The 22,719-nt window shown below is 50.2% G+C and overlaps 1 protein-coding gene across 6 annotated transcripts in view; it reads left to right on the top strand.

The window, feature by feature from the left end:
- Positions 1 to 21,437, top strand: part of LOC100771856 (core histone macro-H2A.1) — a 58,716-nt gene extending 37,279 nt beyond the window's left edge. For 2 of the 6 annotated variants that reach the window (XM_027409754.2, XM_027409756.2), the window contains exons 6-9: positions 5,054 to 5,153; positions 11,150 to 11,239; positions 13,155 to 13,329; positions 20,669 to 21,429. In XM_027409754.2, the coding sequence (XP_027265555.1) occupies positions 5,054 to 5,153; positions 11,150 to 11,239; positions 13,155 to 13,329; positions 20,669 to 20,834 (531 nt within the window). In that variant the 3' untranslated portion in view covers positions 20,835 to 21,429. Of the gene's footprint in view, positions 1 to 5,053; positions 5,154 to 6,717; positions 6,809 to 11,112; positions 11,240 to 13,154; positions 13,330 to 20,668 lie in introns of all 6 variants that reach the window. The other 4 variants (XM_027409757.2, XM_027409758.2, XM_035443001.1 and 1 more) reach the window with 4 other exon arrangements.
- The last annotated feature ends 1,282 nt before the right edge of the window (positions 21,438 to 22,719 follow it).

Genomic DNA, 22,719 nt, shown 5'->3' with positions numbered 1-22,719 from the left:
TTCAATTCTACGCCCATCTGCTGTCACCCTAGAGGCAGCCTCAGCTGGAACTCACATTCACGTCACAGGAAAAGATAGTTGCAAACAGTATGAAAGTGCCAGGGAGCTCTGTGAGGTCCCATGTGCCATCACAGATGCCCTTCTGTTTCTCCATTGATTGAGAAAGAATGGAACCATGTCCACATCTGGGCTGTTGCCTGGAGCCCCGCTGAAGATACCTTGCTTGTGTCTGCAGAGCTAGGCATGGCAGTCCTCCTTTTGGGGTCCTCCTGCTCTGATTGCAGAATGGGTAACTCAGGGCAAATACTGCAAATCTCTTTAATACTCACTCCCAGGGCTGACAGGGGTCCAGAAAGCCATAGAAAAGTATTGGTGCTCCAATAATCTGCAGATGGTGCAAGGAACAGAATGAAGGCATCAGGCTAGATCACTAAGCTAGTTTGCCTGTTTGAGATCTGGACTTTGTAAAGACTTACTGAGTTAGAACCCAGAGTAGAATGGTCAGCCCTAAGAGAAGGCACCAAACGCTGACCCATTTTTTTCTGGACACACTGCTCTTCTTGCTGAATGTGTCTTCAGTGGGACCCCCATGCTCCCCAGAACAGGTCCCAGAGTGACTGCAAACAGCTGACCAACCTGCATTATCTCTGGTCCCCTTGGGCACTCACGTGAGAAATTAGGGTGCTTCTACTCCCTGTAGCCCAAGGCAGAGTAAGTGCAATCCAGGACATTACCTGAGGCAGCACTTCCGGCCTTTATTGGCTTTGACTGTCAGGCATCATAGCGTGTAGCGCTGTCGGGCAGGAGGGTCACACCTAGCACACGGGAAGCCTGGCTGGGGCATTAGTTTGCATTTGGGTTTTATAAAATGTTTTGGAAGTGTACTTTAGAAGCGTGGATGTGATACCCTGCTCTGTGCACCCATTTCCCATCTGTGACAGTGGAAGCAGCACTTGAGTACAGCTGCAAGCAGGTGGAGCACGGTGACACTGGGCCTCTCCAGCCCTGTGAGCCTGGTTGCTAAGCTACTCACAGGAGGACCAGTCCAGGGCGTAGACTCTAATTGTTGTTGTTAATGATGCATTTCACAGACTGAAGTCTCAGGAGAAGTTCCCCTCATTACTCTGTGATTTCCTTGTTCACACACATCATTGAATTTTTTTTCTGTCTCTTTTAAGTGCCATGAGCCTGAATCCACAAATGTTTTGCCTTGTGGCTCCACTGAGACTTGGCTTTCCCTTTGCCCTTTAAAAAAAAAACCTCATGGTTTATTTAAAACAAAACAATAGCAGCAGCAACAACAACAAAAACCACTTACAGTGCATGCATCCCTGTGTGTCTGTGGTGGAAGCTGTGTCTGAAGCAGTTAGGAAATCAGGTGAGGGAGGGTTCGAGTCCCTGAACCTCACCACTGATTGGGGCCACTGTCCCAGTGCTAGAGGCCCGGGTGTCAGGTGTCAAGAATTCCCTTTGACCCATGCCACTTCTACTTGAGGGTAGGAAGTTGGGGAGAGAGAGAGAGAGAGAGAGAGAGAGAGAGAGAGAGAGAGAGAGAGAGAGAGAGAGAGAGAGAGAACGCTAGCTCTAAGCCCATCCCTCTATTCAGATTGCTGCCCAGTCTCTGAAGTAGAACAGGAAATGGTGATGGGGTCAGGCTGGCCTCACCGTGGCCTCTGGCACTTTCTGGATGCCCATGTCTTCCTGGGCACTGCTTGGCCAGAAGCCCACCATACATGCCCAAGGCTCTGGGAAGGTTTAAGCTAGAAATGGGTGACATAGGGACAACAAGGTGTGAAGACAGGAGTGGCCTGTCTTGAAGACAGGAGCCACACTCCCTCAAAAGATGGTTCTTTTGAAGGCAACCCCCTTCCCATTCCTTGTATCAGGAAAGTGGACTCTGAGGGCAGGAAAAGAGCTGCACTAGATGTGAGTTAGGAAAATCAGGCCAGCCCAGGTGTCCCTCTTCGTTGTCATGAATGACACAAGCATACTATTCAGAAGACCTGTAATAATCAATTGCATGTCTTAAAATTGAATTTCTAAAGGGATCACACTGTTTTGCTTTAGCCAGCTAGGTCAGGCCAAGCCACTTGCTTCTTTTCACCAGTGGACAGACAATCTCCTGACCTCCCCACCTTGGTAAGGCAAGACTGGCTGCAAGCTGCTGGAGTGCAAGCCTGACCAAGGGCCCAGTTACTGAGCTTGGCATTTCCTTTACTTTACTTTAAGGGGGAGACGTTTGTTTCACCCCAGGAGTTATATCTAAGGTGTTTGATGTTCATTGCTAAAATGGGGCATAACCACCCTTGGAGGGGCCTGGGTACAGAAGATATCAGGGTAGGACCCCAAATTTCGAGCAGGATGATCAGTCACTGGTTGGGGAAGGGACCTTGCAGTTATCTGGACTAAGTGTCCCTTTATTCCAACTGTAGCCAAAGGGACACACTCCTGCCTGACAACCCCGGTGGCCTGTCTCTGCAGCAGCCGCTGCCAACTTCACACTATGGTGTAAAGCCCAAGTTTTTAAATCTTCACTGCACAAACACTGGAACCACTAACGATTTTTGTCCTCCCAGAAAACCAGCCTCTTGGGAATTTACACCATTTTCTGGCAATCTGATTTGTAATACAAGTCCTTCTCCTCTGCCATATGCTCCCTGTGGTCACATGCTCTTAGCCTGAGAGGACACCTCCCGGACTGACTCCCGTTTTAGCCCTGGACAGGGTGGTTCAGGTGTGGATAGCTACTTTGTGGTCCTTTCGGGGCATATGGCCGCAGAGCCCATATGCACCGTGCTTATGGTTGTCCCTCTCTTGCCCAGGGTCTTTGTTTCTGTTGATGGTCATCTCATTAATGACCTTTGGCATTGGTTCAGCCTTCCCAAGCCAAGTTAGTTACCTATTGTTCTTGGCAAAGAGTGAACCAGTTCTTTCCCTGCCTCCTCCCTACCAGTGTGCAGCACACACTCTAGACCAGTAGACGAAGGGTTTTTAATCCTTCCATATTAGTGCATATTCTGTGACAGCAGCAGAGTCTTGTAGCCCCGTGCCATGGTCTGAACATTCGTTCTGCACCCTGACACACAGCACAGATGGTCAATCCCAGCATTAGCCTCATGCTTAGATGTGGGTGAGAGACTGGCAGCCCTCCATTAGCCTGGAATTACCAGCACAAAGCAACAGGCCGCCTCAGGTGCTCTGGTCCTGTTTGCAGCTGCTTCCCACCCTTCAGCAAAGGCAGGATGCTCCACCGTTTCCCTGAGAGCCCATCCTCCTGGACAGAGCTGGTGCTCCCCCAGAACAGTCACAGGCCGGCCACTGATGGTCCAGAGATGATGCTTCCTGGCTAGTGGATCAGAGTCCATGAAAACAGATGCTTCTCCGATGAGTACAACCCCAGATATACCCACATAATTAGGAAAAAGTTCTGCGGGGGGGGGGGGGGGTTTGAACCTGCATGACTTTTCAACACCTCACCCTGTAGAGACTTAAGTGTGCGTTCACTCATACCACACTGAGCAAAGGTTTTCTTCCCCATTTTCTCCTTTACCTCTCTCACCAACCTCTTCCTTTTCACAGTGTGATCCCTTTGTTTGTTTGGCGGGGGCATGGAATATTGGCTTAGTTTGTTTTTAATGAATAGCATTTCCTTGGAGTCGGTGCCCACCCTACCTTCCTCCCAGCAGGAAGGAGCAGCCAGGGCCTGTAGGGTTCCATGCATCTGTCCCCAGGACCCAGAGCCCCTGTTAGGCAGCTTGGTGAGGAAACCTGATGGCTTCCTTCTGCTGCTCCAGGGATTCCACTAGATCCAGGTCACCATGAGGAAGAGGAAGAGGATGCCCTAGTGAGGAAACTGGGCCTTTCTTCTGCCTTTGCTTCTCTCAAAGGGCTTTTAGACTTGAAGGATCTAGCAGCTTTTAAGGATCAGAACTTTGGAGAGATGTATTTCTCTTGTAAATAGTTTTTTTTTTTTTTTCCAAAAACATTTTTTTTTAAAAGCAAAATGTTTGGCTTCAGTAGTTCAGCACCTTGGGGCTCAGGAGCCAATCCCGGTTTGTGGTCCCATCTACCCACTCCACAGTGAATGTCAGGACAGGGGTTCAGCCCTGCTGCTCCTGCAGGCCCAGGCCGTCCCCAAGCCTAGTGGGCTGCACACTCCACAATTGAGGCCATTGAAGGAGGGGTAACTTGATGACAAGACAGAGATTGTGACCATGCAAGCTTAGCCACACCTGTACCTACAGAAAAGGAGGGATCAGGGCCAAGACAGAAGAATCCAGCACCCACTGCTCTTAGTTGGTAGATCAAGGGTTGTCAGAGCAACAGAGCAACAGTAGGGGAAAGGTCAGTGGCCCTTCAGAAAGACCCAGTTGATGGGGCAGACACAATGCAAGGTATTTCCCAGCCAACCATTGGTGAAATTATTTTTGACAAGACACATTGTGTCTTTCTGGAGAACTACTGGGTTTCTTCCGCTGTCTCCAGACCTCCAACATTGTGTGACTAATAAGTGCATAAAATTAAATGTTCCCAAGCAACAGACCATTCTTGCTCTTTACTATTCCTGAGCAAGATGGGAGGAGGGAAGGACAGCCAGCAGCTACAGTGATGAAGATAGCCTTAAAGACCCAGAAACACTTGCAAGACAGTGGCACTTTGTAGGTGTCTACACAGCCAGGTAGGGTTTCCTCTACTTACTGCCTTAGTGCCCAAGGACAAGGACCCCTCCAACCCCATACTGAGCTTCCTGATTCCAGGTCCTCGAAGTTACAAGTTCCTCTGCAGGGAAACTACCAGCGTTTCCCCAGGCCAGTGTGGCCTGTGCTTCCCTTTCGCCCTGAGCAGTACCTGCAGGTTCTGACCGCCCTGCCTAGCTTGCTCCCCCAGCGCCCCCAGCACGGAGTCTTCCGTCTAAAGTAGAGCCACATCACCAGCGGCTCCCGTTTCTCTGTGCCCAGAGCACTGAGCACCACCGCCTCACCCGAGTCCAGGGCTCACTTCTCTACAACTTGCCGGCTCTCCTGTTATTTCCCACTCGTGCTTTTCTTTTCAGCTGAACCTTATTCACAGTGAAATCAGTAATTTAGCCGGCTTTGAGGTGGAGGCCATAATCAATCCTACCAATGCTGACATTGACCTTAAAGATGACCTAGGTAATTGGGGATGGGGTTTGGCACCACCAGCTGTCAGATGAAAATTTATGGAACCCAGAATTTAGGCTTTTCATTTGCCTGGACTTAAGCATGGTCAAGGCAAATCTCCAATCCTTGATTGGCATTTGGTTGTAGACCTTAAATACTGACTCATTCTAGGATGCTCCAAATAGAGATGGTCTCTTATGTCTCATCAATTGTGATTGGCTATTTCCCCTGGATTGCAAATACATTACCATCTAAATTCTCTTCCATAATGATCAGACTGGCTGCTGGTTCCTTGGGAGGGATTTTTAAAACGTGTTTTTTGTTGTTGTTCTTTTTCTTTCCTTTTTATTTTTATTTTTTTAAGCTGAAAAAAAAAAAACCTCAGGTAACTACAAAACAATAGTTTCTCCATTTAAGCTTTCATTGGAATGACAAAGCGCATGAAGGAAAGTGGGCTAGATTTTATGTGGAGTGGTCCTTCATTCAGAAGCAAATTTACCAGCTCAGTCTTTGCTCTGGTGCAGTGTGTGACTGAATGCCACCTGCATGTACTGTGGCTGGAGGAGATTAATCAGAACAGACAGAAAAGAGTTTGTCCCCATGCAAGGAGAGCAGGCTTCAACACAAGCTGGAAGGTTCCCTCAGGTGTCCCGCCTCTGTGGTTTCATTCATGAGAGGGACTGGCAGCTCAAGGCATAAGTACGCTTCTGGGGACTGCCTTGCCAGGGCACACAGGCTTCTCAGGTGCCTGTAGGGTCAGTGCCATCCCCCACTGACCGCAGTATAGTCTCTGTGCTAACCCGATGGGTTTCTCGTCAAGGGGCCCACTCTCACCCACACAGACTGGTCTTGGCTGAACACAGACCGGAGCTCAGAAGTGCCGTGGTTGGGATTTGTTCTCCACCTGCTTTAGCCAGATGCCACCTGTAAAATAAAAGGGCAGAAGCTATAAATGGTAACGGTTCTGTCCAAAGTATGTTGAAAGGATTCACTGGGAAAAGAGAAAAGCCTGGAAAAATGCTTCCACCCATTCAGGGAAAAATTACAGGCAACCCTGTGCGTGTATCTGGGCTGTTTTCTTGAGCTGTTATTTGAAGGGAGGCAAAACTGGTAAAGGCCAGAGGAAAAATCAAAGCCTCCAAGTTGACTGCTGCAGACCAATGGAGAAACTCATTGTTGTGGTCGGCCTGGCAGTCCACATCTTTTCAAAGCAGATGCCCTGTTTTTGTAGCCTTCTCAGTGGGTACCAGCATTGTACAGGCTTCTGCAGGGTGAAGTGGGGCCTCCGTTGTTTTATTTCTTTTACTCTTTGGAAATGATCTCATATGTGTGTGGTTTTTTTTTTTTTTTTTGACTTGTCATTCAAATGTTTAATTTAAACATGTCACATTTGATATTCCTCCTCCTGTCCTCACTTCCATCCACATGTGCGCACACTGCGTGGACTGATTGCCCCTTGGGCTCATATGTTGGAATCGACCAGGTAGGCCAGCCCTGCCATTGGGGCATTAGTAAATGTGCCTGTGCGTGGGTCTCGGTCCAACACAGTTGATCTACATTTGTTTACCTGTTATAGTTGCAAGTTGTTCAGGCTGACATTGCCTCGATCGACAGTGATGCTGTCGTTCACCCGACAAACACTGACTTCTACATCGGTGGTGAAGTAGGTAATGCCGAGCTGGGTGCTGCCGAGTGTGTGTGTGCATGGTCAGTCGGCCGCGCAGACAGCTTGATCCTCTGACAGCTACGCAGGCTGCATTCATTTCACACTTCCAGCCGTCCTGACCTTCCTGGGGCCTTCGTCCCCCGGTTGTGAACTGGAGAGGAGCTGGCTGCCAGCCAGTGCATCATGCAGCTGCCCCGTGGGCACTTCTGGTTTGGAAACTGGCTCAGTGGCAGCATTTCTTCCTCTACCTCAGAGGTGCAGCTTTGTTGGAGACTGGGTTCCCCGAGGTTTCAGTTACAGGCAGGTAGAGCCACTTCTGTGTCCTCTCCAGAAGAGGCGTGCAGACTCCTGCACACGGGCCTCTGTGCCCACCCAGATTTCAGATGTCAGAAGCATGCTCATTCTTGTGAATAGCCTAACAGAGCAGACACACAAAGGGGTCACCCTTTCTAAATGTGTTCCCACATGCAGGGTTCAGTCAGATTGGAGGTGTTTAATAAGCTGTCCTGGGACAGCACTTGGGAAGCACTGTGCTAGACACAGGGAACTTGGGTGTCCCCTGGTAGCTAGCACCCATGGGTCCAATATGCTCGGTTGCTCAGTGTGGCTGAGGTAAGAGCGTGAGGGACACAGACTCACTCAGCACTGCCCTGAGGGTATGTTGTGAGGCTTTATCCCCCGAGGAGGAACATAAATCCTAGCTTCACTCTCCACCCATTGTAAGTCCTGGCCAAGTTGTGTACGCCTCCATGCCTCCTTTTCTCTGCTTGGTAAGGAGGATTATGTAGTTACTTGCATCTGTGATTAGACACAGATGTGCTGGGCCTAAGCAGTGTTCTGAGTGTGGACCCAAAGGCTGCTTCCAAAGAGAAGATGACATTTCTAGTCAGCACAAAGTCCTGTGATCTTGAAGGATGAGATGAGGAGTCCTGGGTGCTGGGTACAGATAGGTTAGGACTCCGCTGCCCAGCATGACTCAGTGTCACCAGCAGTGCCTGCTCTCACGCTTGCTTCAGGCATTGCGGTTTGGGCTGATGACTCACCTGGGCATTTTGGATTTCAGACATGGATGGAAAAGCAGGCATTTGGCAAGTGTGCCATGCCAAAATGAAACCATGATGCAAGCAGTTAAGGCCCCTCCTAAGGAGGCGGCATAATAAAAGATGTTTCCTTTCTCAGCTCAACAGAAACTTGATGAGAAGGAAGTACTTATTTGGAGAAAAGTAAATAAATGAACAGCACAGGCCCAGTCTGGTTAGCTGGGAATGCCTATGGCCTGCTCATCCTGTCATCCAGAGTGTTGGATGCAGTGGGGACTGTGAAGACCCCAGGCGGAATGTCTCACTCAGGCCCAAGGGACTTCTTGCTCTGTGAAAGGCTCCTTGTCAGCAGAACTGGCCAGAAGAGGGGAGAGAGAAGTTTTGAAACAGGGTTGCAGCCTGCTAGGCTCTCACCTCTCCAAACCGAGACTGGTCTTGTTGGGTAGTGGCAGTGCTGACTCTACCCGGCATACACAGAGATTTCTGTCTTCTGTGGCTCATAAGCAGTGTGGATCAGAAAGTGTGACCAGGGTCTTGGTACCATCACTGTCACAGCTAGAAAAACCAGTAGGAGGAAAGCAAGCCTGCCAGGCGGGAACCCAGTCTTCCAAAGCCCACCTCTGTGCTCTCTGCCTAGAGATCCAGTCCAAACTAGTACTGACCTCAGATACCTTGTGCAATCCCAAAACAATAATAATCCAGATTCATGTATGGCCTCAATTGGTTCCAGCTCCCACTTTGATGTGAGAGAAGGGAAAAGAGGAAGCTAGGAAGAAATGGCTGCACTTTGCATTACCTCGGGAGTCTTGAGGAGCAGTGCTGAAAGTTGCGGGTTCAGAGCAGTGCCACTGTGTCTGCTAGTTGGAAGGCCTGTGAACTGGACCACCTAGAATCCAACACGTGCATAGTCAGCGGAGCTGAAGACTGGGGAAACCACCTTCATATTTAAAAGTTGTTTAGTAGCGCCCGTCTGGTGTCTCCATCTCAAACTCAAAGGAATTACAGAAGCCAAGTTTGACAGATCTGAGAGCTGGGAACAATCGCGGGCCCCAGTGATTAACTTCTACCCATCAAAAGTTCTTTCTAACAGTGAAATAGACCACAGGCTGAGCCTGACATTTGTCCAAGCCTAAATTTTTGCTTAGGCTGTTTTGAAGACTGATACTTATGCCTGCTTTCTAAGCATGAAATAATGTTCTTGTCCTCATGGGAGTAACACATGTTTATGCTTGGGGGCGAATCAGCCGATTGCTTTATGATTAACCCTGAAGTTGAACCTAAAAAGCAAGCGCCTTACATCCTTACATTAAGAGTGTTGACAATACGGTTGACAATGGGCCTGTTTCTTGTTAAAAAGTACACGTGTGTCTACATGGACATGTGCATACATGTGTGTGTGTAGGAGTCAAGTCCTGACTGCGTTGATTGCCTGTGACCCTAGGGTTCAGTTTTTTAAGTTTGAGAAATGCATTAAGTGTATTTGTAGCTTACAACTTCACTTCTAATTAAAGCAATATTTAATTATAAGTAAAAAAAATTAAAATAAACACCCTTCCTAAGATAAAACACCTTTAATTATAAAGCAGCCTATTTTCTTGAGAGATGCTTTATATATTAACAGGGGATCAGTGATCTTCCTAAGTGAAATGCTGACCTTATTTTCCAAATTGTGCAGTCCTCACCTAAGAGTAGCCAACAGAGTATTGTCCCCTCTTTACACCTGAGACGGGTTAAGAGGAGGACTGGACACATGAACTGATGGCTTTGGGCCCCAGGCTCCTTTTCCCCAGCTGCATGGTATTTCAGCTGAACCTCTGTCAGGTCTCACATCTGGGCCGGATCTACTTTTGAGTGGTACAGTGGGGACACTAGGCCCAGAGTGGTTCCCTGAAACACAAGGCACATTCAGCTGCCACTGTAGTGCTGGTTTGCTATGAACATAGAGAGGCAGCAAGGGGAAGGCTTGGGGAATGTCCAGGGTGCTTCCAGAGAGGTAAAGGCACAAGAGCACCCTGACCTGCCGAGGACAGACACAGGATCCGCCATAAGCCTCTCAAGCCCCATCCTGTCTTAGCTGAGGACTCCTCGTGGGCTGTGCACTGATCACCCCTCTCATCCATGCACCTTGTACTTGTGCAGTGACAGTGACGGTTCAGTCCCTGTTCCGTCTTACCCATGACAGAGCTCAGGGTATTTATTGCCCTTCACTTGCAGACACTTCCTTGGGTTAATTGAGGCCCGAGGAACAAGCATGTACATAGGACCAGTCCTGTTGAGACTAGGCTGGTACTTTCCAATACTTGATCAACCCAGGTACACTTAGCCTTTCCAAGATTAACGGTGAATCTTAAGGGGAGTAGTTCATCCTCTTCAAGGAAAAGGACTTTAAAATGCACAAAACTGAGGAACCAGAGCTTAAGGAAGACTAGGACTGTGTTCAAGACGAGCCTGACAAGCTGCTGTCGCCACAGCTGAGATTGCTGCTGGTGGTCCACATGAGCCGTGGAGCCCTAAGTTCTCACAGGCGCTAGTCGTTTTGGCTTTCATGGCAAGTATTCTGGTTTCAGAAAGACCTTCGTAAAGCTGGGTCCTAAGCAGCCAGCCCTTCCCAAGCATTGTGCAATACCAGTTGGTCTTTAAGCTCTGCTTCTGATGTTTTCTTCCTTCCCCTAAAGCAATTCCAAATCATTAATGTAATTAAGAAAATATTGTCTGAGACCATTTTTTTCTTTCTTTCTTTGTTTTCTCTATTTATTTAATTCACATATGACACCAAGGCTGCAAAATAGGAACTTAGCATATAATGCTGGCCCAAAGGTGGCCAAATGGGAACACTTTCTCCTTGGCCTCCTTCCAGGAGTGCTGGCTGCTTGATGGGAGGAGCATGTGCTACTGTTTCACAAACCTCCTTATCTGGGGCTTCTCCCCCAAGATAAGCCCCTCCACAGATGCATTGGCTTCCAATGCCACCTGGCTTCTCATGCCAGTGGGAACCATGCAGCTCAGGCATGTCTGCCAAGAACAGATGTCTCCTTCATGTCTCTGGCATCCCCACCTCAGTCACCTCAGGAGAGGGGCAGCAAAAGAAGCCAGAAAGAACTGTAGTGTCCTCGTGGCCACTGGCCCGAGGGCAGATCCTTTCCAGGTTTTTAATTCCCTGAGCAGCCCAGGTGTAAGTCCTGTTTTGCAGCCTTGTGAAAGTGTAGCTGCTCAAACCACTTAAAGTATGTAATCAAGTGACCTGTTGAGTGTCTGCGTGCCGCAGATGGGGTGGCATCTGACCCTGCCCTGCCCTTGCCTAGGAAACACACTGGAAAAGAAAGGCGGCAAGGAGTTTGTGGAAGCTGTTCTGGAACTTCGGAAAAAGAACGGGCCCTTGGAAGTAGCAGGAGGTAAGCTGGGGCGGGTCCTGTGCTCATCTGGTGTGGCTGGCACAGTGCTAGGGAGGAGCTGAAAGTTGCGGGTTCAGAGCAGTGCCACTGTGTCTGCTAGTTGGAAGGCCTGTGAACTGGACCACCTAGAATCCAACACGTGCATAGTCAGCGGAGCTGAAGACTGGGGAAACCACCTTCATATTTAAAAGTTGTTTAGTAGCGCCCGTCTGGTGTCTCCATCTCAAACTCAAAGGAATTACAGAAGCCAAGTTTGACAGATCTGAGAGCTGGGAACAATCGCGGGTGAGACGGAGCCACCTGCTGGCACGCCACCTTCCTCAGCCAGCTGTGCTTTTAATGGGAAACATAAACACCCATTTCTCAAGTGCCGTAACCAACACTCTTGGTTGGAGAGGGAAGAAAAAAACCGGGGATGTCCATGGGGGGATGAGCTGAAATCTGGAAGTAGTGCTCAAGTTTGTGGATCTTAAGGGGTTAGCAGATTTGAAGAAAAGGGCTTCCGGGATCCATCAAAGGGGAGGGACACCTGCTCTGCATGAAGACAGACCTTCACCTTCCTCAGTTCAGACCCTGCAAACCTGGATGCCCATTTTGTCAAGGCCTTCTATTTTAAAAGTAAGTCTTGACTAAAAGTGGACATGAGTAATTATATATAATGTCTATAGAGGTCCTCTCAGGAGAGGAGCTGGCCTTCCCAGTGATGACAGTGATGAAATGTCACCTGCACCCTGGACATAGTGTCACAGTCCTGTAGCAATGAAATAGCTTTGATCTGTGCCACACCTCTTCTGTTTTCCTGTAAGGGGCACTACGGGCAGAGCACCAATGAAAAGACTCTTCCAGGCAGTCCCACCTAAGGCCAGCCTTGCACAAGGGTGGGCACAGGCAGAGATGACTGCAGCAGGGCTACTGGCCACTCCTGCCATGCTCCCATTGGAGGCCCACCAGTGACTCTTGGCACAGCTGAGCCATGGCTGTGGAAGGCTGTTAGGATGGTCCAGATGACTCTTGCTTGTTTTAATAGCATCCTCAAACTTCTGGACTCAGCCTCTCAAGTGCTGGGATTATACCTGGCTTAGACTATTTTGAAAAATACCAGTAGAGTCAACCCTACCCCTGCCCAGAGACAATCTATTAATGTGCTGTATTCTAGCCCCTTCCCAACCGGGTTAGCACCAGCTTCAAATGCTGCTAACCATAGGGCAGAGCATGGTGGCCTAGTGAGCACAACCCTTCCACTGCTCACTGCACCATGAGACCCTACAGAGCGCCATTAACAATGCCCGTGGTACAGTGCTGATTCTTCAACAAGCAAACCAAGAGCTTAAGTGTCTTCCTGTCACATCTCCTGAAGTACATGGCCCCAGAACTGCTCCAGGAGACAGGAGGCCTGTTACGGCTCATTTGTGTGGCAGAACTGAGGCTGTGCCCTTAGATTTCACAAAGGAGGGGGCACAGCCCTGGAGATGTATGGCTGGAAACCGTCCCCTCCTCCAGAAAGGGAAGAATGGCATCCTTAAGAGCCAGTTGCCTTCTGTCACCGTGGACAGGATCAGGTCACACAGCCAGGCTGCCGCTTCTTCAAAGCCTCGGTCTCCAAGGTTGTCTTGACTTGTGCGTAGCAAGTTAGAGGTCCGGCATAGTTACTGGCTGGTATTCAGTGGAGCTGGTGTGTGAGGCCTCACAGCATGCTCCCAAGGCAGGGGAGTCGCTGACATTCCGCTATAGCACCTGGTAGCAGTGAGTTGAATGCCACTGTCGGGGTTCCCAGCTCAAGCTGATACTGGAGCCATAGCACAGAGGTAGCTGTAGTCTTCCTCGGACACAGGCCCACAGAGGCAGCTAAGGGATCACTGGAGAGCAGGTGGGGGTCTGGTCTCTTGTGACGTGTGCTTCTTCTTGTCCCTTCCAGCCGCTGTTAGTGCAGGCCACGGCCTGCCCGCCAAGTTTGTGATTCACTGTAATAGTCCAGTCTGGGGTGCAGACAAGTGTGAAGAACTTCTGGAAAAGACGGTGAAAAACTGCTTGGCCCTAGCTGATGACAGGAAGCTGAAATCCATCGCCTTCCCATCCATTGGCAGTGGCAGGTATGGGCAAAGGCATTCAGTCACACCATGTCAGTCATGGCGTCTCTTCTGCACTCATGGCCCCTAAGCACAGAGCTCTCACTTGATGCAAGATCTGCTTAGGCCGCCTCCAAGCCCTGCTTCCGCTAGAAGCACAGTCCAAAGAATGCCAGTGCGCAATGGTGTGCTGGGCTAAATAGTCTACTCGGCTATTGCAAGCACCTCTGGCTCCTTCAGGGTACCGGTTCCCAGCATCCACCTGGGGTGGCTCACAACTGCCTGTAACTCAAGCTTCAGAGTAACGCGCTCTTGGCCTCTGCAGGCGCCTATATACAGCACCTATAGAAGATATACGTACACATGCATTTAAAAATCATTAAAAATACAATGTGCGGATGAAGAGTTAGATCTCAAAACTCTGATAGCAAGTGTCACCACAGAGCAGTCCACAGTCAGACAGACCTCGGGAGTCTTGAGGAGCAGTAAGACCCCCCGGGGGGGGGCTGGTTCAAACAAGAGTGGGGGTACAGGAAGAGAGAAGGAAGGCCCTTTGCGGTACAAGCCTGTAACTGTGTGATAGTCCAACATTGGGCTGCCATAGAGACTTTGGGCATAGCCCTTGTCTTTGTCAGTGCTCTGCTGTAAAGACACACTGTGACCACGGCAACTCATAAAGGAAAACATTTCATTGTGCTGGCTTACAGTTCAGAGGTTCAGTCCATGTCGTCATGGTGGCATGCAGGCAGACATGGTACTGGAGAGGTGGCTCAGAGTTCTACATCTGGATCAACAGGACAGCAGGAAGAGAGAGCTACTGGGCCTGACTTAAGGTTCTGAAACCTCAGAGCCCATCCCCAGTGACACACCTCCTCCATACCTCCTCCATACCTCTTAATAATGCCATTCCTTATGAGCCCATGGGGCCATTTTTATTCAAACCGCCACACTCCGCTCCCTGGCCCATAGGCTTGTAGCCATGCCATAAAGCAGAAATGCAGTTAGTCCAACTTCGAAAGTCCCCATAGTCTATCAGTCTCAACCCTGTTTAAAAGTCCAAAGTCTCTTCTGAGACTCATGGTGATCTCTTAACTGTAATACCCTATAAAATCAAATAAAAGCAGATCACATACTTGTAACATGTAACAGCCCGGGATGTGCATTACAATCCCAAAAGGGAGGCAAGGGAGCACAAGGAGGAAACCCTGAACCAGTACAAGGCCAGAGTCCAGCTGGGCACACTCCAGACTCTGCGTCTCCATGGCTGATGCTAAAGCACTCTTCAGATCTCCAGCTCCTTTCTCCTGGGCTGCTTCCACTCCCCATCAGCAGCTCTCCTTGGCAGGTGTCCTACAACTCTGGCATCTCCAAAGGCAATGCAGGCTTCCCCTTTTACAGTTTCACCCAATGGCCTTCCTGGGTCTCCATTCAGGGACACATCATGTCTGCCTCCTTAGCCGTAGAAGGAGGTAGATACAAGGTAGGACTGAATGAAAATATCAAAAGACAAGCACTTGGGGCTAAGCCTGCCCCAGTTCCTGCTGTTGCTGACCCTGTTTCTCTGGAGCCCTTGGTGCTCCCACTGCGATGTCAGACAGAGCCCATCACAGCCTTCCCTCCCGGGCCAGGGGCTGTAGCTGATTCTCACCCACTTACAGGGTCGACCGAGGTCCTTTAGTCCTCAGTGTTGTTCACACAGGTAATGTTTCTTGGACTTCTGGATGAAGGACCAAAACTAGGCCCTCCAGTGTAGATGAGCTTGAAGGACTCCTGAGTGGAAGAGAATGAAAGCTCGCTCACACCTGCAGCTCGCTCACACCTGCCAACACATTCTGCAGGTACCATGCAAAAGCAGGAGCTCAGCCCAGCAGACCTGGGAGTCCCTGGGAAGTGTGGTGGGTGGCTGTGTCCCCTACCACACATCTCCAATCCAGTCTCTTGTTAACACCGTGCACCAGAAAGCTGTGTGTGATGGCTGACCTGTAATACCATCCCTGGGAGGATTGAAAAGGGAGGATTGCTGCCAGTTTGAGACCAGCCTGGCTGTAGCGTGAGACCCTTCCCTGTCTTGAGAATACACAACAGAGCTGAGCCTTCCCAATGCCCTTTGCATCTGCTGTGCAAGTATCTGCTAAGACAAATGTCTAGCTGTGCCACAGAGCTTGTTGTAGAACTGGATGTGTTTATAGGTGCCAGAGGCCCTCCCAAAGTAGATTCAAGATCTTTATTTGTATCATTTTTTATTTTAAATGTGCTTCTGGTCAGAGCTTAAGCAGCCATACTTACTGCTTCTACCTCCCGTAGAAGCTCTGTTCTTTGGCATTACGGTACTGTGCTGTGTGACCTCTGGTAAATGAATCTGCCTCTCTGTTCTGGGCCTTCCTTAATAAGCGAGGCCATGGGGGTCTCCCCTTCTTCACAGATGGTTCTGAGGCTCAGTTAATTAGTGCCTCGGATGCGCTTTGATCTGCCCTGATGAAAGGTGCTTCTGAAGAGCAAGGCAATAGCAACCTTTATTGGAGGTAATAATTTCACGCTCTTTCATACGGCTATTGGGAAATTCTTAATTGAAGCATAAAAGCAATTCTCATAAAAGAACATCTGTTATTACAAACTTATTTACATTTTTCATGGAGTAAAAGTTTTTAAAAATAACCAATGGGAAGCCTTTAAAGGGCGGAATGCCAAAGGCAGCACATGTGTGCGCTTCCCTGGCCACATCTGCCAGGCAGACCTCGGTGCACAGCCGTGCACACAGCTGCCTTGGCTTTCATGGGGGAAAGAATGGGATTCTACCAGGCCAGCCAGTAAATCACTTGGTTAAGGGGAGAAATAAAATGGCTTGTTTGTGGCATAGAGGTCAAGGTGGAATGTACACACAGTGACATGGTGGTGAGGGCCCTCAGAGGTGGTGCTGGCCGGCTCCTGACACCTTCTGGCTTTGGCTGGGGGCAGTGGAGACCCCATTCATGTAACCCTGGTCTTGGTTACACCTGTACTGTTAGACACGAGGAAGAGATGCCTCTTGGGGAAGCACGCAGGGGCGTGTGTGTTTTACCCTACCCCTCCCTTAGATTTATGAGCCTAGAAGGAAAGCTACTCATACTCTTCAAACACCATTTATGGGTATTCACAGAGCCCCAGGCACTGCTAGCATTGTATTGCTATTGTTAAATCAACTCAAAGGTTAAAGAGTGAACTTAGAGGTTAAGGCATGCATCCGAGGTCACACAGCTCATCCTTGGCAGAGCTAGGGTTTGCTGTCAGGCGGGCTGGAACCCACTGCAATACACATTCTGTATACCCAGGACTCCTGCCCGCATGCAGGAAATGGGGAAATGTGGCGTACCTCAGTACCACCTGAGCTTCCAGGGGACAGCAGTGTCCTGTACCCAGGTGTGACTTTAGAAAGAAAGGGGACCAGAGCCCACCATGAAGTCCTCTGGCCTTGAATGAATCACACGTGGGCCGTTTGGAAGGCTGGGAGGGAGAGGTTCCCCTGCTGGCCTCTAGCTGTGGTAAAGGAGCAGCCACCATCCTCTCAACACGGTGGTTTCCAGTGCTCTGGGCTTCTTCAGCCACTCAAAAGCTATAGAAAATGTGGAAAAATGCTAAAGTCCTGGGGACAGCAACATGGCACTTCTAATCCTAGAAGTGATCAGATGGGTGACAGCCGTGTCCCCACATTACCCAGAGCTCCCCACTTCTTCCTCCAAGACACTTGTCTAGTCGTCTCCATCCTGGGATATGGCTGCTGCCTGAGATTTTCTGGGGTCTCCAGCTGGCCTGCTCCTCACAATGGCCCTTATACCCCTGGAGGTGAGAAGGGTTAGTGAGCCCCACACAGCAGAGGATGCCACAGGCTAGGGGAGCTGGCAACTACCCCCAGATCTGGCCCTTCTGACCCCAGCTTTCCATGGACCAGATGGAGACAAGCATCCCATGTCTGCCTGACCTGACAGAACCCTTGAGGTCTCCTTGCACTGACTGGGGCCAGCCAGCTGTGGAGAAAGGGTGCTTCCACACAGCAGGAGTGACCGCAGGGAAGCCCACATGGCTCTAGTGTATGGCGCCAAGTCCCCAGATGGCTAGAACAGGTCAGTCCTGCGTGAGGAACATGAGGTACTATGAACACAAGCCGCAGGGGAGTCTGGGATTACAGGTGGCCTTAGTGGCAGCTCCTCACCTTCCTCACACCCGCTGCTCACACCCTGCCCAAGAGCAACTAAACCCTGAATCTACCTCTAGAGCAGAAGCCCTGAACCCTCTCAAGTTAAAGAAGGCAGAGACCTGGCAAGACTTGGGTGGCCATGCAGATGGGGACAGAGGCAATACCTGTACCAAGGAGCCCATGCTGTGTGTACACCAGCAGCCAGATCCACAGCCCTCCAGTACAACTGGGCACCACACGCTGGTTGGCATCTCTCTGGCAAGCTGAGGCCAGCACTGCTTACGGTGCTTACAGTGACTATGATGCCCACTGCAGTCATCCAGTCATAGTTGTCTGAGGGTTTGGGGTAAGTAGTCCACCACAGGAACCTTGAGGATGATCCTGAGAGACCAGTTCTCTCTAGTGGGGCCTGGTCACACCCTGATGCTTAACACACATTAGCTTGTCCTGTCCTCTGCCTTCACAGGGCTGGACAAGTCACAGACACAGGGATTGCTGTGCGGCCAAGAAGTCTTCAGCTCTCAGCTGTCCTGCCTCTGCTCTGGGGGAAAGGGCATATAGTCAGGCCACCTGTGTGCTGCAGGAGGGGCTAGCCAAGGCACTGCCCTCACCTTTGGGATGCAGGGATGGTGTGTGAAGTGTCAGCATCCCACATACTCGCTTTGTCACCTGTGCCAGCAGCACAAGGAAAGCCCCCACCTACCTCTCTGCTGCTTCCTGCTGTCTCCACAGCCTCAGCAGGGCCGCTACTTTAGGGCAGGGCTTCCCAGGACAAGCAGGTTCACATTCACCCAACAGCAGGAAGGGTACGCTGGGTGGATGCTGCTAGTGTAAACCTCTGAATCCAGATTGTGGAGTCCTGCTCTGCTGCCTGCATGTAGAGCATGGTTCCCCAAGAGTGGCCGTAGACCTGGGGTGGGGAAGACCAGGTACAGTTTCAGACTTAAGACATGGGAACAGGAAGGAACCTTCGTACAGCAACAGAAGAGAACTAGAAAACACTTGAAGGTCTGCCAGTGAACACTGAACCAGCCAGGAGTGACTGGCCTGCAATTGGTGGAGGATGGAAACAGCAGTCAGTATCCACATGGCAGCACTCCCTCTTGGTGTGCGCCAGGCAGAGCTGCAGTCAGAGCTGGAAGCCCACATGCACACCTACGGCTGAGTACACAGGAGGTCAGCTTGTGACCTGGCTAAGGAATTGCTGCAGGCAGTTCCTCAGGCTCTCCTCCAGCTCCATTAACCTGAGCAGGTATAAAGGGACAGGCAGGCCTCCTTCACTGGCTGCACATGGCATGAGTGGAGCGAGGCCTGGGCCTTCACACGCAAAGAACAGCTCCTCCAGTTCTCAGTTCCCATCTATCCGCATGGCCTGAGGTCTGCCCGTTCCAGTGACCCTCTGCTTGCTGGGTCTGCGTGCAGGCTACACAGGGAAACTCAAAAAGTTAGTTGTGGCCTGCACTGTTGGACCGAGCTGTCCACAACCAGAGGTCAAACCTAACCTCCTCCAGCAGCCAGATTGGCTCCCTCACTACATAGTCCTATGTCTGTCCTGTCCCTGCCATCCTCCAGCCTAGCTAGACCACCGGGGACACTCTGGGAGGAAACCAGACTGTGCAATGTGTAGAGGGTCCCTGAACCTTATTACACCCCACTCTTCCCTACAGCCTGGGAAAATGCCCTGAGGTGACACCACCCTCTAAGAATGGGCTGCATTCCTGAAGTATGTGGGACTGCCCAGGTCTCCTAGGTCACAAAAGAGGTTTTTTCCTGTGGCCACATGATGCCTTGGACACTAGCACTGTGGAGAATGTGGCTCCCCAGGTGGTTCCGAGCCACAGGCACATGGTGCAGAAGGCTAGGAGTGCTTGGAACACACCTCGTATGTGCAGACCCCCCCCCCCAGCAGCTGGTGCCCACCTGGAGAGGCCCAGCTAGAACAGCAAGCAGGCTGAGGACAGTAGACTAGAGTGAGCAGAGGCACGCCCATGAAAACTGTGCCAAGTAGTAGCTCACTTCCGCCAGGCCAGGCCAGCCCCCATGCACTGCAACTCCTATAGGTGCACACACAGTATTGGCCAGGACAGGCTCATGAGTGCTGAGCTGCCAAGTCCTGAGTTCATATTCTAAGTTCTGAGCTCCATATGACATCTTCAGTGGAATCAAACAACAGTGGCAGGACACTGACCCTGAGACTTTGGTGATATCCTCGAGTCAAGAGGCTACTTGGCCCAGAGCTCTGCTCTACGCCCTTTGCTGTGACACTAGCTGATTCGTTTGGAGATGGTCTCTGCACCAACAGCCCTTACTGCCATAACACCTGGTAAGATTGGCTGACAGTGGCTGGAGCCTCAGCAGTCTAACGCTGGTTCCAGGGACAATGGACAAAAGAAACAGAAGCGTTCGTTCTTCATACACATCCAGCATCCCTGCGTCTTACCAGCCACCTTCCAGAATGTTCCCTGGGTGCTGCCTCCCTGTGAAGATTGCAACACATTCTTCCTGGCTATCGTCTGTCATCTTGTGAGTGCTGGATAGCTCTGTCTGGATGATGCTCTACAACAGCCTTTTGGTTTCTGAAGGAGTTGCTTGTTGAGCATCGGGAAACAGGAGTAGAAGCTGACACAGTGGGCAGCAGGTGGACAGCAAATATCACACCAGGAGTGGGGGTGGGGTGCAAAGCAGCGCATAGACTCCACATGAGTCAGCAGTGACCAGCTGAGCCCCACCAAAGCTGTAGCTCCCCATTGAGAGACTTATAAGCAGTGTCCGTGCGTGAGTGTCGGGCTTCGCATTCCCACCGCAGGCATTCTGGGAGTGCGGAATAACAGTAACCCTGCTTAGAAATGGTTTGCCTTCTGGTTGTGTTCAAGGTCTGTTTATAATGCCATTGGGCTGTTTGCTCTTCTTTCTCCTGTGTCAGAGCGTCTTCCTCAGGACAAGGAGTCTAGGAGGACACCTGAGATGCTGTGAGACAAAAGGGCCACATGCTGGTGGGGGTTCACTCCCAAGTACAGACAGTACATGACAGTTCTCTGGTGGACTTATCCCACAGGGCTCTCGTACACTCCTGCACGAACTCCTCCAGGGCTCAGTAAGCACCAGCCCAGAGGGAGGGCCGTGCAGGGGAAGCTGAGGTGGGCTTATAGTGGGTGCCTGAACCCTGACTGACCTCTGTGTTCTCTCCTGCAGGAATGGGTTCCCGAAGCAGACAGCGGCTCAGCTCATCCTGAAGGCCATCTCCAATTACTTTGTGTCTACTATGTCGTCCTCCATCAAAACCGTGTACTTTGTGCTTTTTGACAGTGAGAGCATAGGCATCTATGTGCAGGAAATGGCCAAGCTGGACGCCAACTAGGCCAGTGATCCCTAGAACCAGCACAGGCCTCGTCCCCTGCCTCCAACTGGAAAGAAAGAAAGAGAAAAAAGCCCTTTGCTCTTGCTGGGAGGTGGGACTCCTTTCCTTTTCAGTCTCATTCATCTAGGGAAAATGAGGTTTTTGGTTTCCAGTTTGATTGCTTTCGGCCTTCTAAAATGTTTTCTGTTAGCACTGATAGTCGGCATTGTCCCTGTTAAGCACTGCGTTCCAGACCGTGTCTGACTTAGTTAACCTAGGGGATTTTATAGTTTTACTTTAACGAAGTCCTGATTAACACAGAACAGCGGGAGGACGGTTCCTCTCCTGTCTCACAGCAGCAGGAAGCCCCATTTGTAACGTGTGTTGTGACGCTTTACTGTACACCCAGTGGCGTTCTTTTTACTATGTTTTTTTTTTCCCTCAAAAGAAAAAAAAAATCATAAAATTTGCAACAGACCTAACTTTTGTTTACTTTTTGTCTTAATGATAGATTTGAAAATGAAAAAATGTTAAAGACAGAACTGAATCTGTTGTCCTTAATTATATTTGCAATTTGAAATTTGTGTGAGTTCATTTAGTAAAGTGTTAAACTGTTGTGACTGGCATGCTTTGCATTATTGAGCCTGTGAGCCCCAGGCCAGTCTCCCTAGGATGTGGGTCTCCTCAGCAGCCTATAACCCAGAAGGCTCCCGATAGTCCCTCTACCTGCTGGCCCTAGGGATGTGTAGAGAATTCATGTAGAAATCTTCAATCTCCTGAGTGTGATCAGGGTGTCAGCCCCATCTCACAGAGAAGGGTGTGTACCCAAAGCCACACATGCGGTAAGTGGCAGGTACAGAGACCATGGCCTCAGACTCTGGGCCAACTTTCTCTTACCCTACTGGCCCCTGAGTGTGTCTGACTTGTACCTGGGCTCTATGGATAGAACTGAAGCCTTAACCCCTCTGCTGGTTTGCATTTGGTCATACCCCTGAAGGAGGGACCCTGGCAAGAGGGTCCCCAAAGACATTCTGCCACTATCAAGGTCCCAGGGTGTTCCACCACCCAAGGGTCTAAAATGACTCAGGGGAACACAAGACACTTTTTGCTTCGTGGGCACTTGCAACTTAATCTGCCTAAGAAAGACACAGAAGCCGTCTCCCGTTTCTTTTGGAAGGTCTGTCTAGAAGAGCAGGTATAACCATGAAGGACTATGAAGCACCCTACAGAGCTTTGATGTAGGAAAAGATCTCTTTTCTGCCAGGTGTGGAGGCAGGGGCTGGTAGAGCCCTGTGAATAAGAGGCTGGCAGGAGCTGTAGGACTATGTTTCAAAAAAACAAAAGGGGAGGTTCACAGACAGCATAGCAGTAGACACAACCTCTCCTAACTCAGAACTGAACAATTCTTTCCCAACCTTACTCTTCTGCATCTTTAAAAACAAAACAACAAAAAGATTGTTTTGCTAGGCTCCGATTGTCTCATCTCTTGAATAGTGTGGGCCTTAGTTTGGCACTGATTTCCCAGGGGATGTCTCTTAAACCAGGAGTTCGGACTACGTAGGGGAGCCGCTCCATCCTTGACAGCATCTCTGCTACGTACAGCCGCTGCAGGGCACAAGTGGAGACTGCTGTTTGCTGGTAGTTTGGGTATTTTCTGTGTGCCAAGCACCATAGTTGAGTTCTTCCCGAACAACACTGCGCATGCTCTTTGCTATCACACCAAAAAGGCAGGGCCTGCTGTTAGCCACGCCCCAGCTGGGAACAGGGACTGAGTGATTTGCCTGGGAGGCCACAAGATGCTCCCTGTGCACAGGCCCTGGCTCTGATCACTGTCAGTCCACCTGGCCTTGGTGGCAGTTCTAACTCAGAGAATGGAACCTCTCGGGCACTCACTGAAATGTCCAGA

The sequence above is a fragment of the Cricetulus griseus genome, chromosome 3, assembly GCF_003668045.3.
Source record: "Cricetulus griseus strain 17A/GY chromosome 3, alternate assembly CriGri-PICRH-1.0, whole genome shotgun sequence".
Taxonomy (NCBI): Eukaryota; Metazoa; Chordata; class Mammalia; order Rodentia; family Cricetidae; genus Cricetulus; species Cricetulus griseus.
Note: the sequence above shows the minus strand (reverse complement) of the source record. Positions and strands in the feature narration are given on the sequence as shown.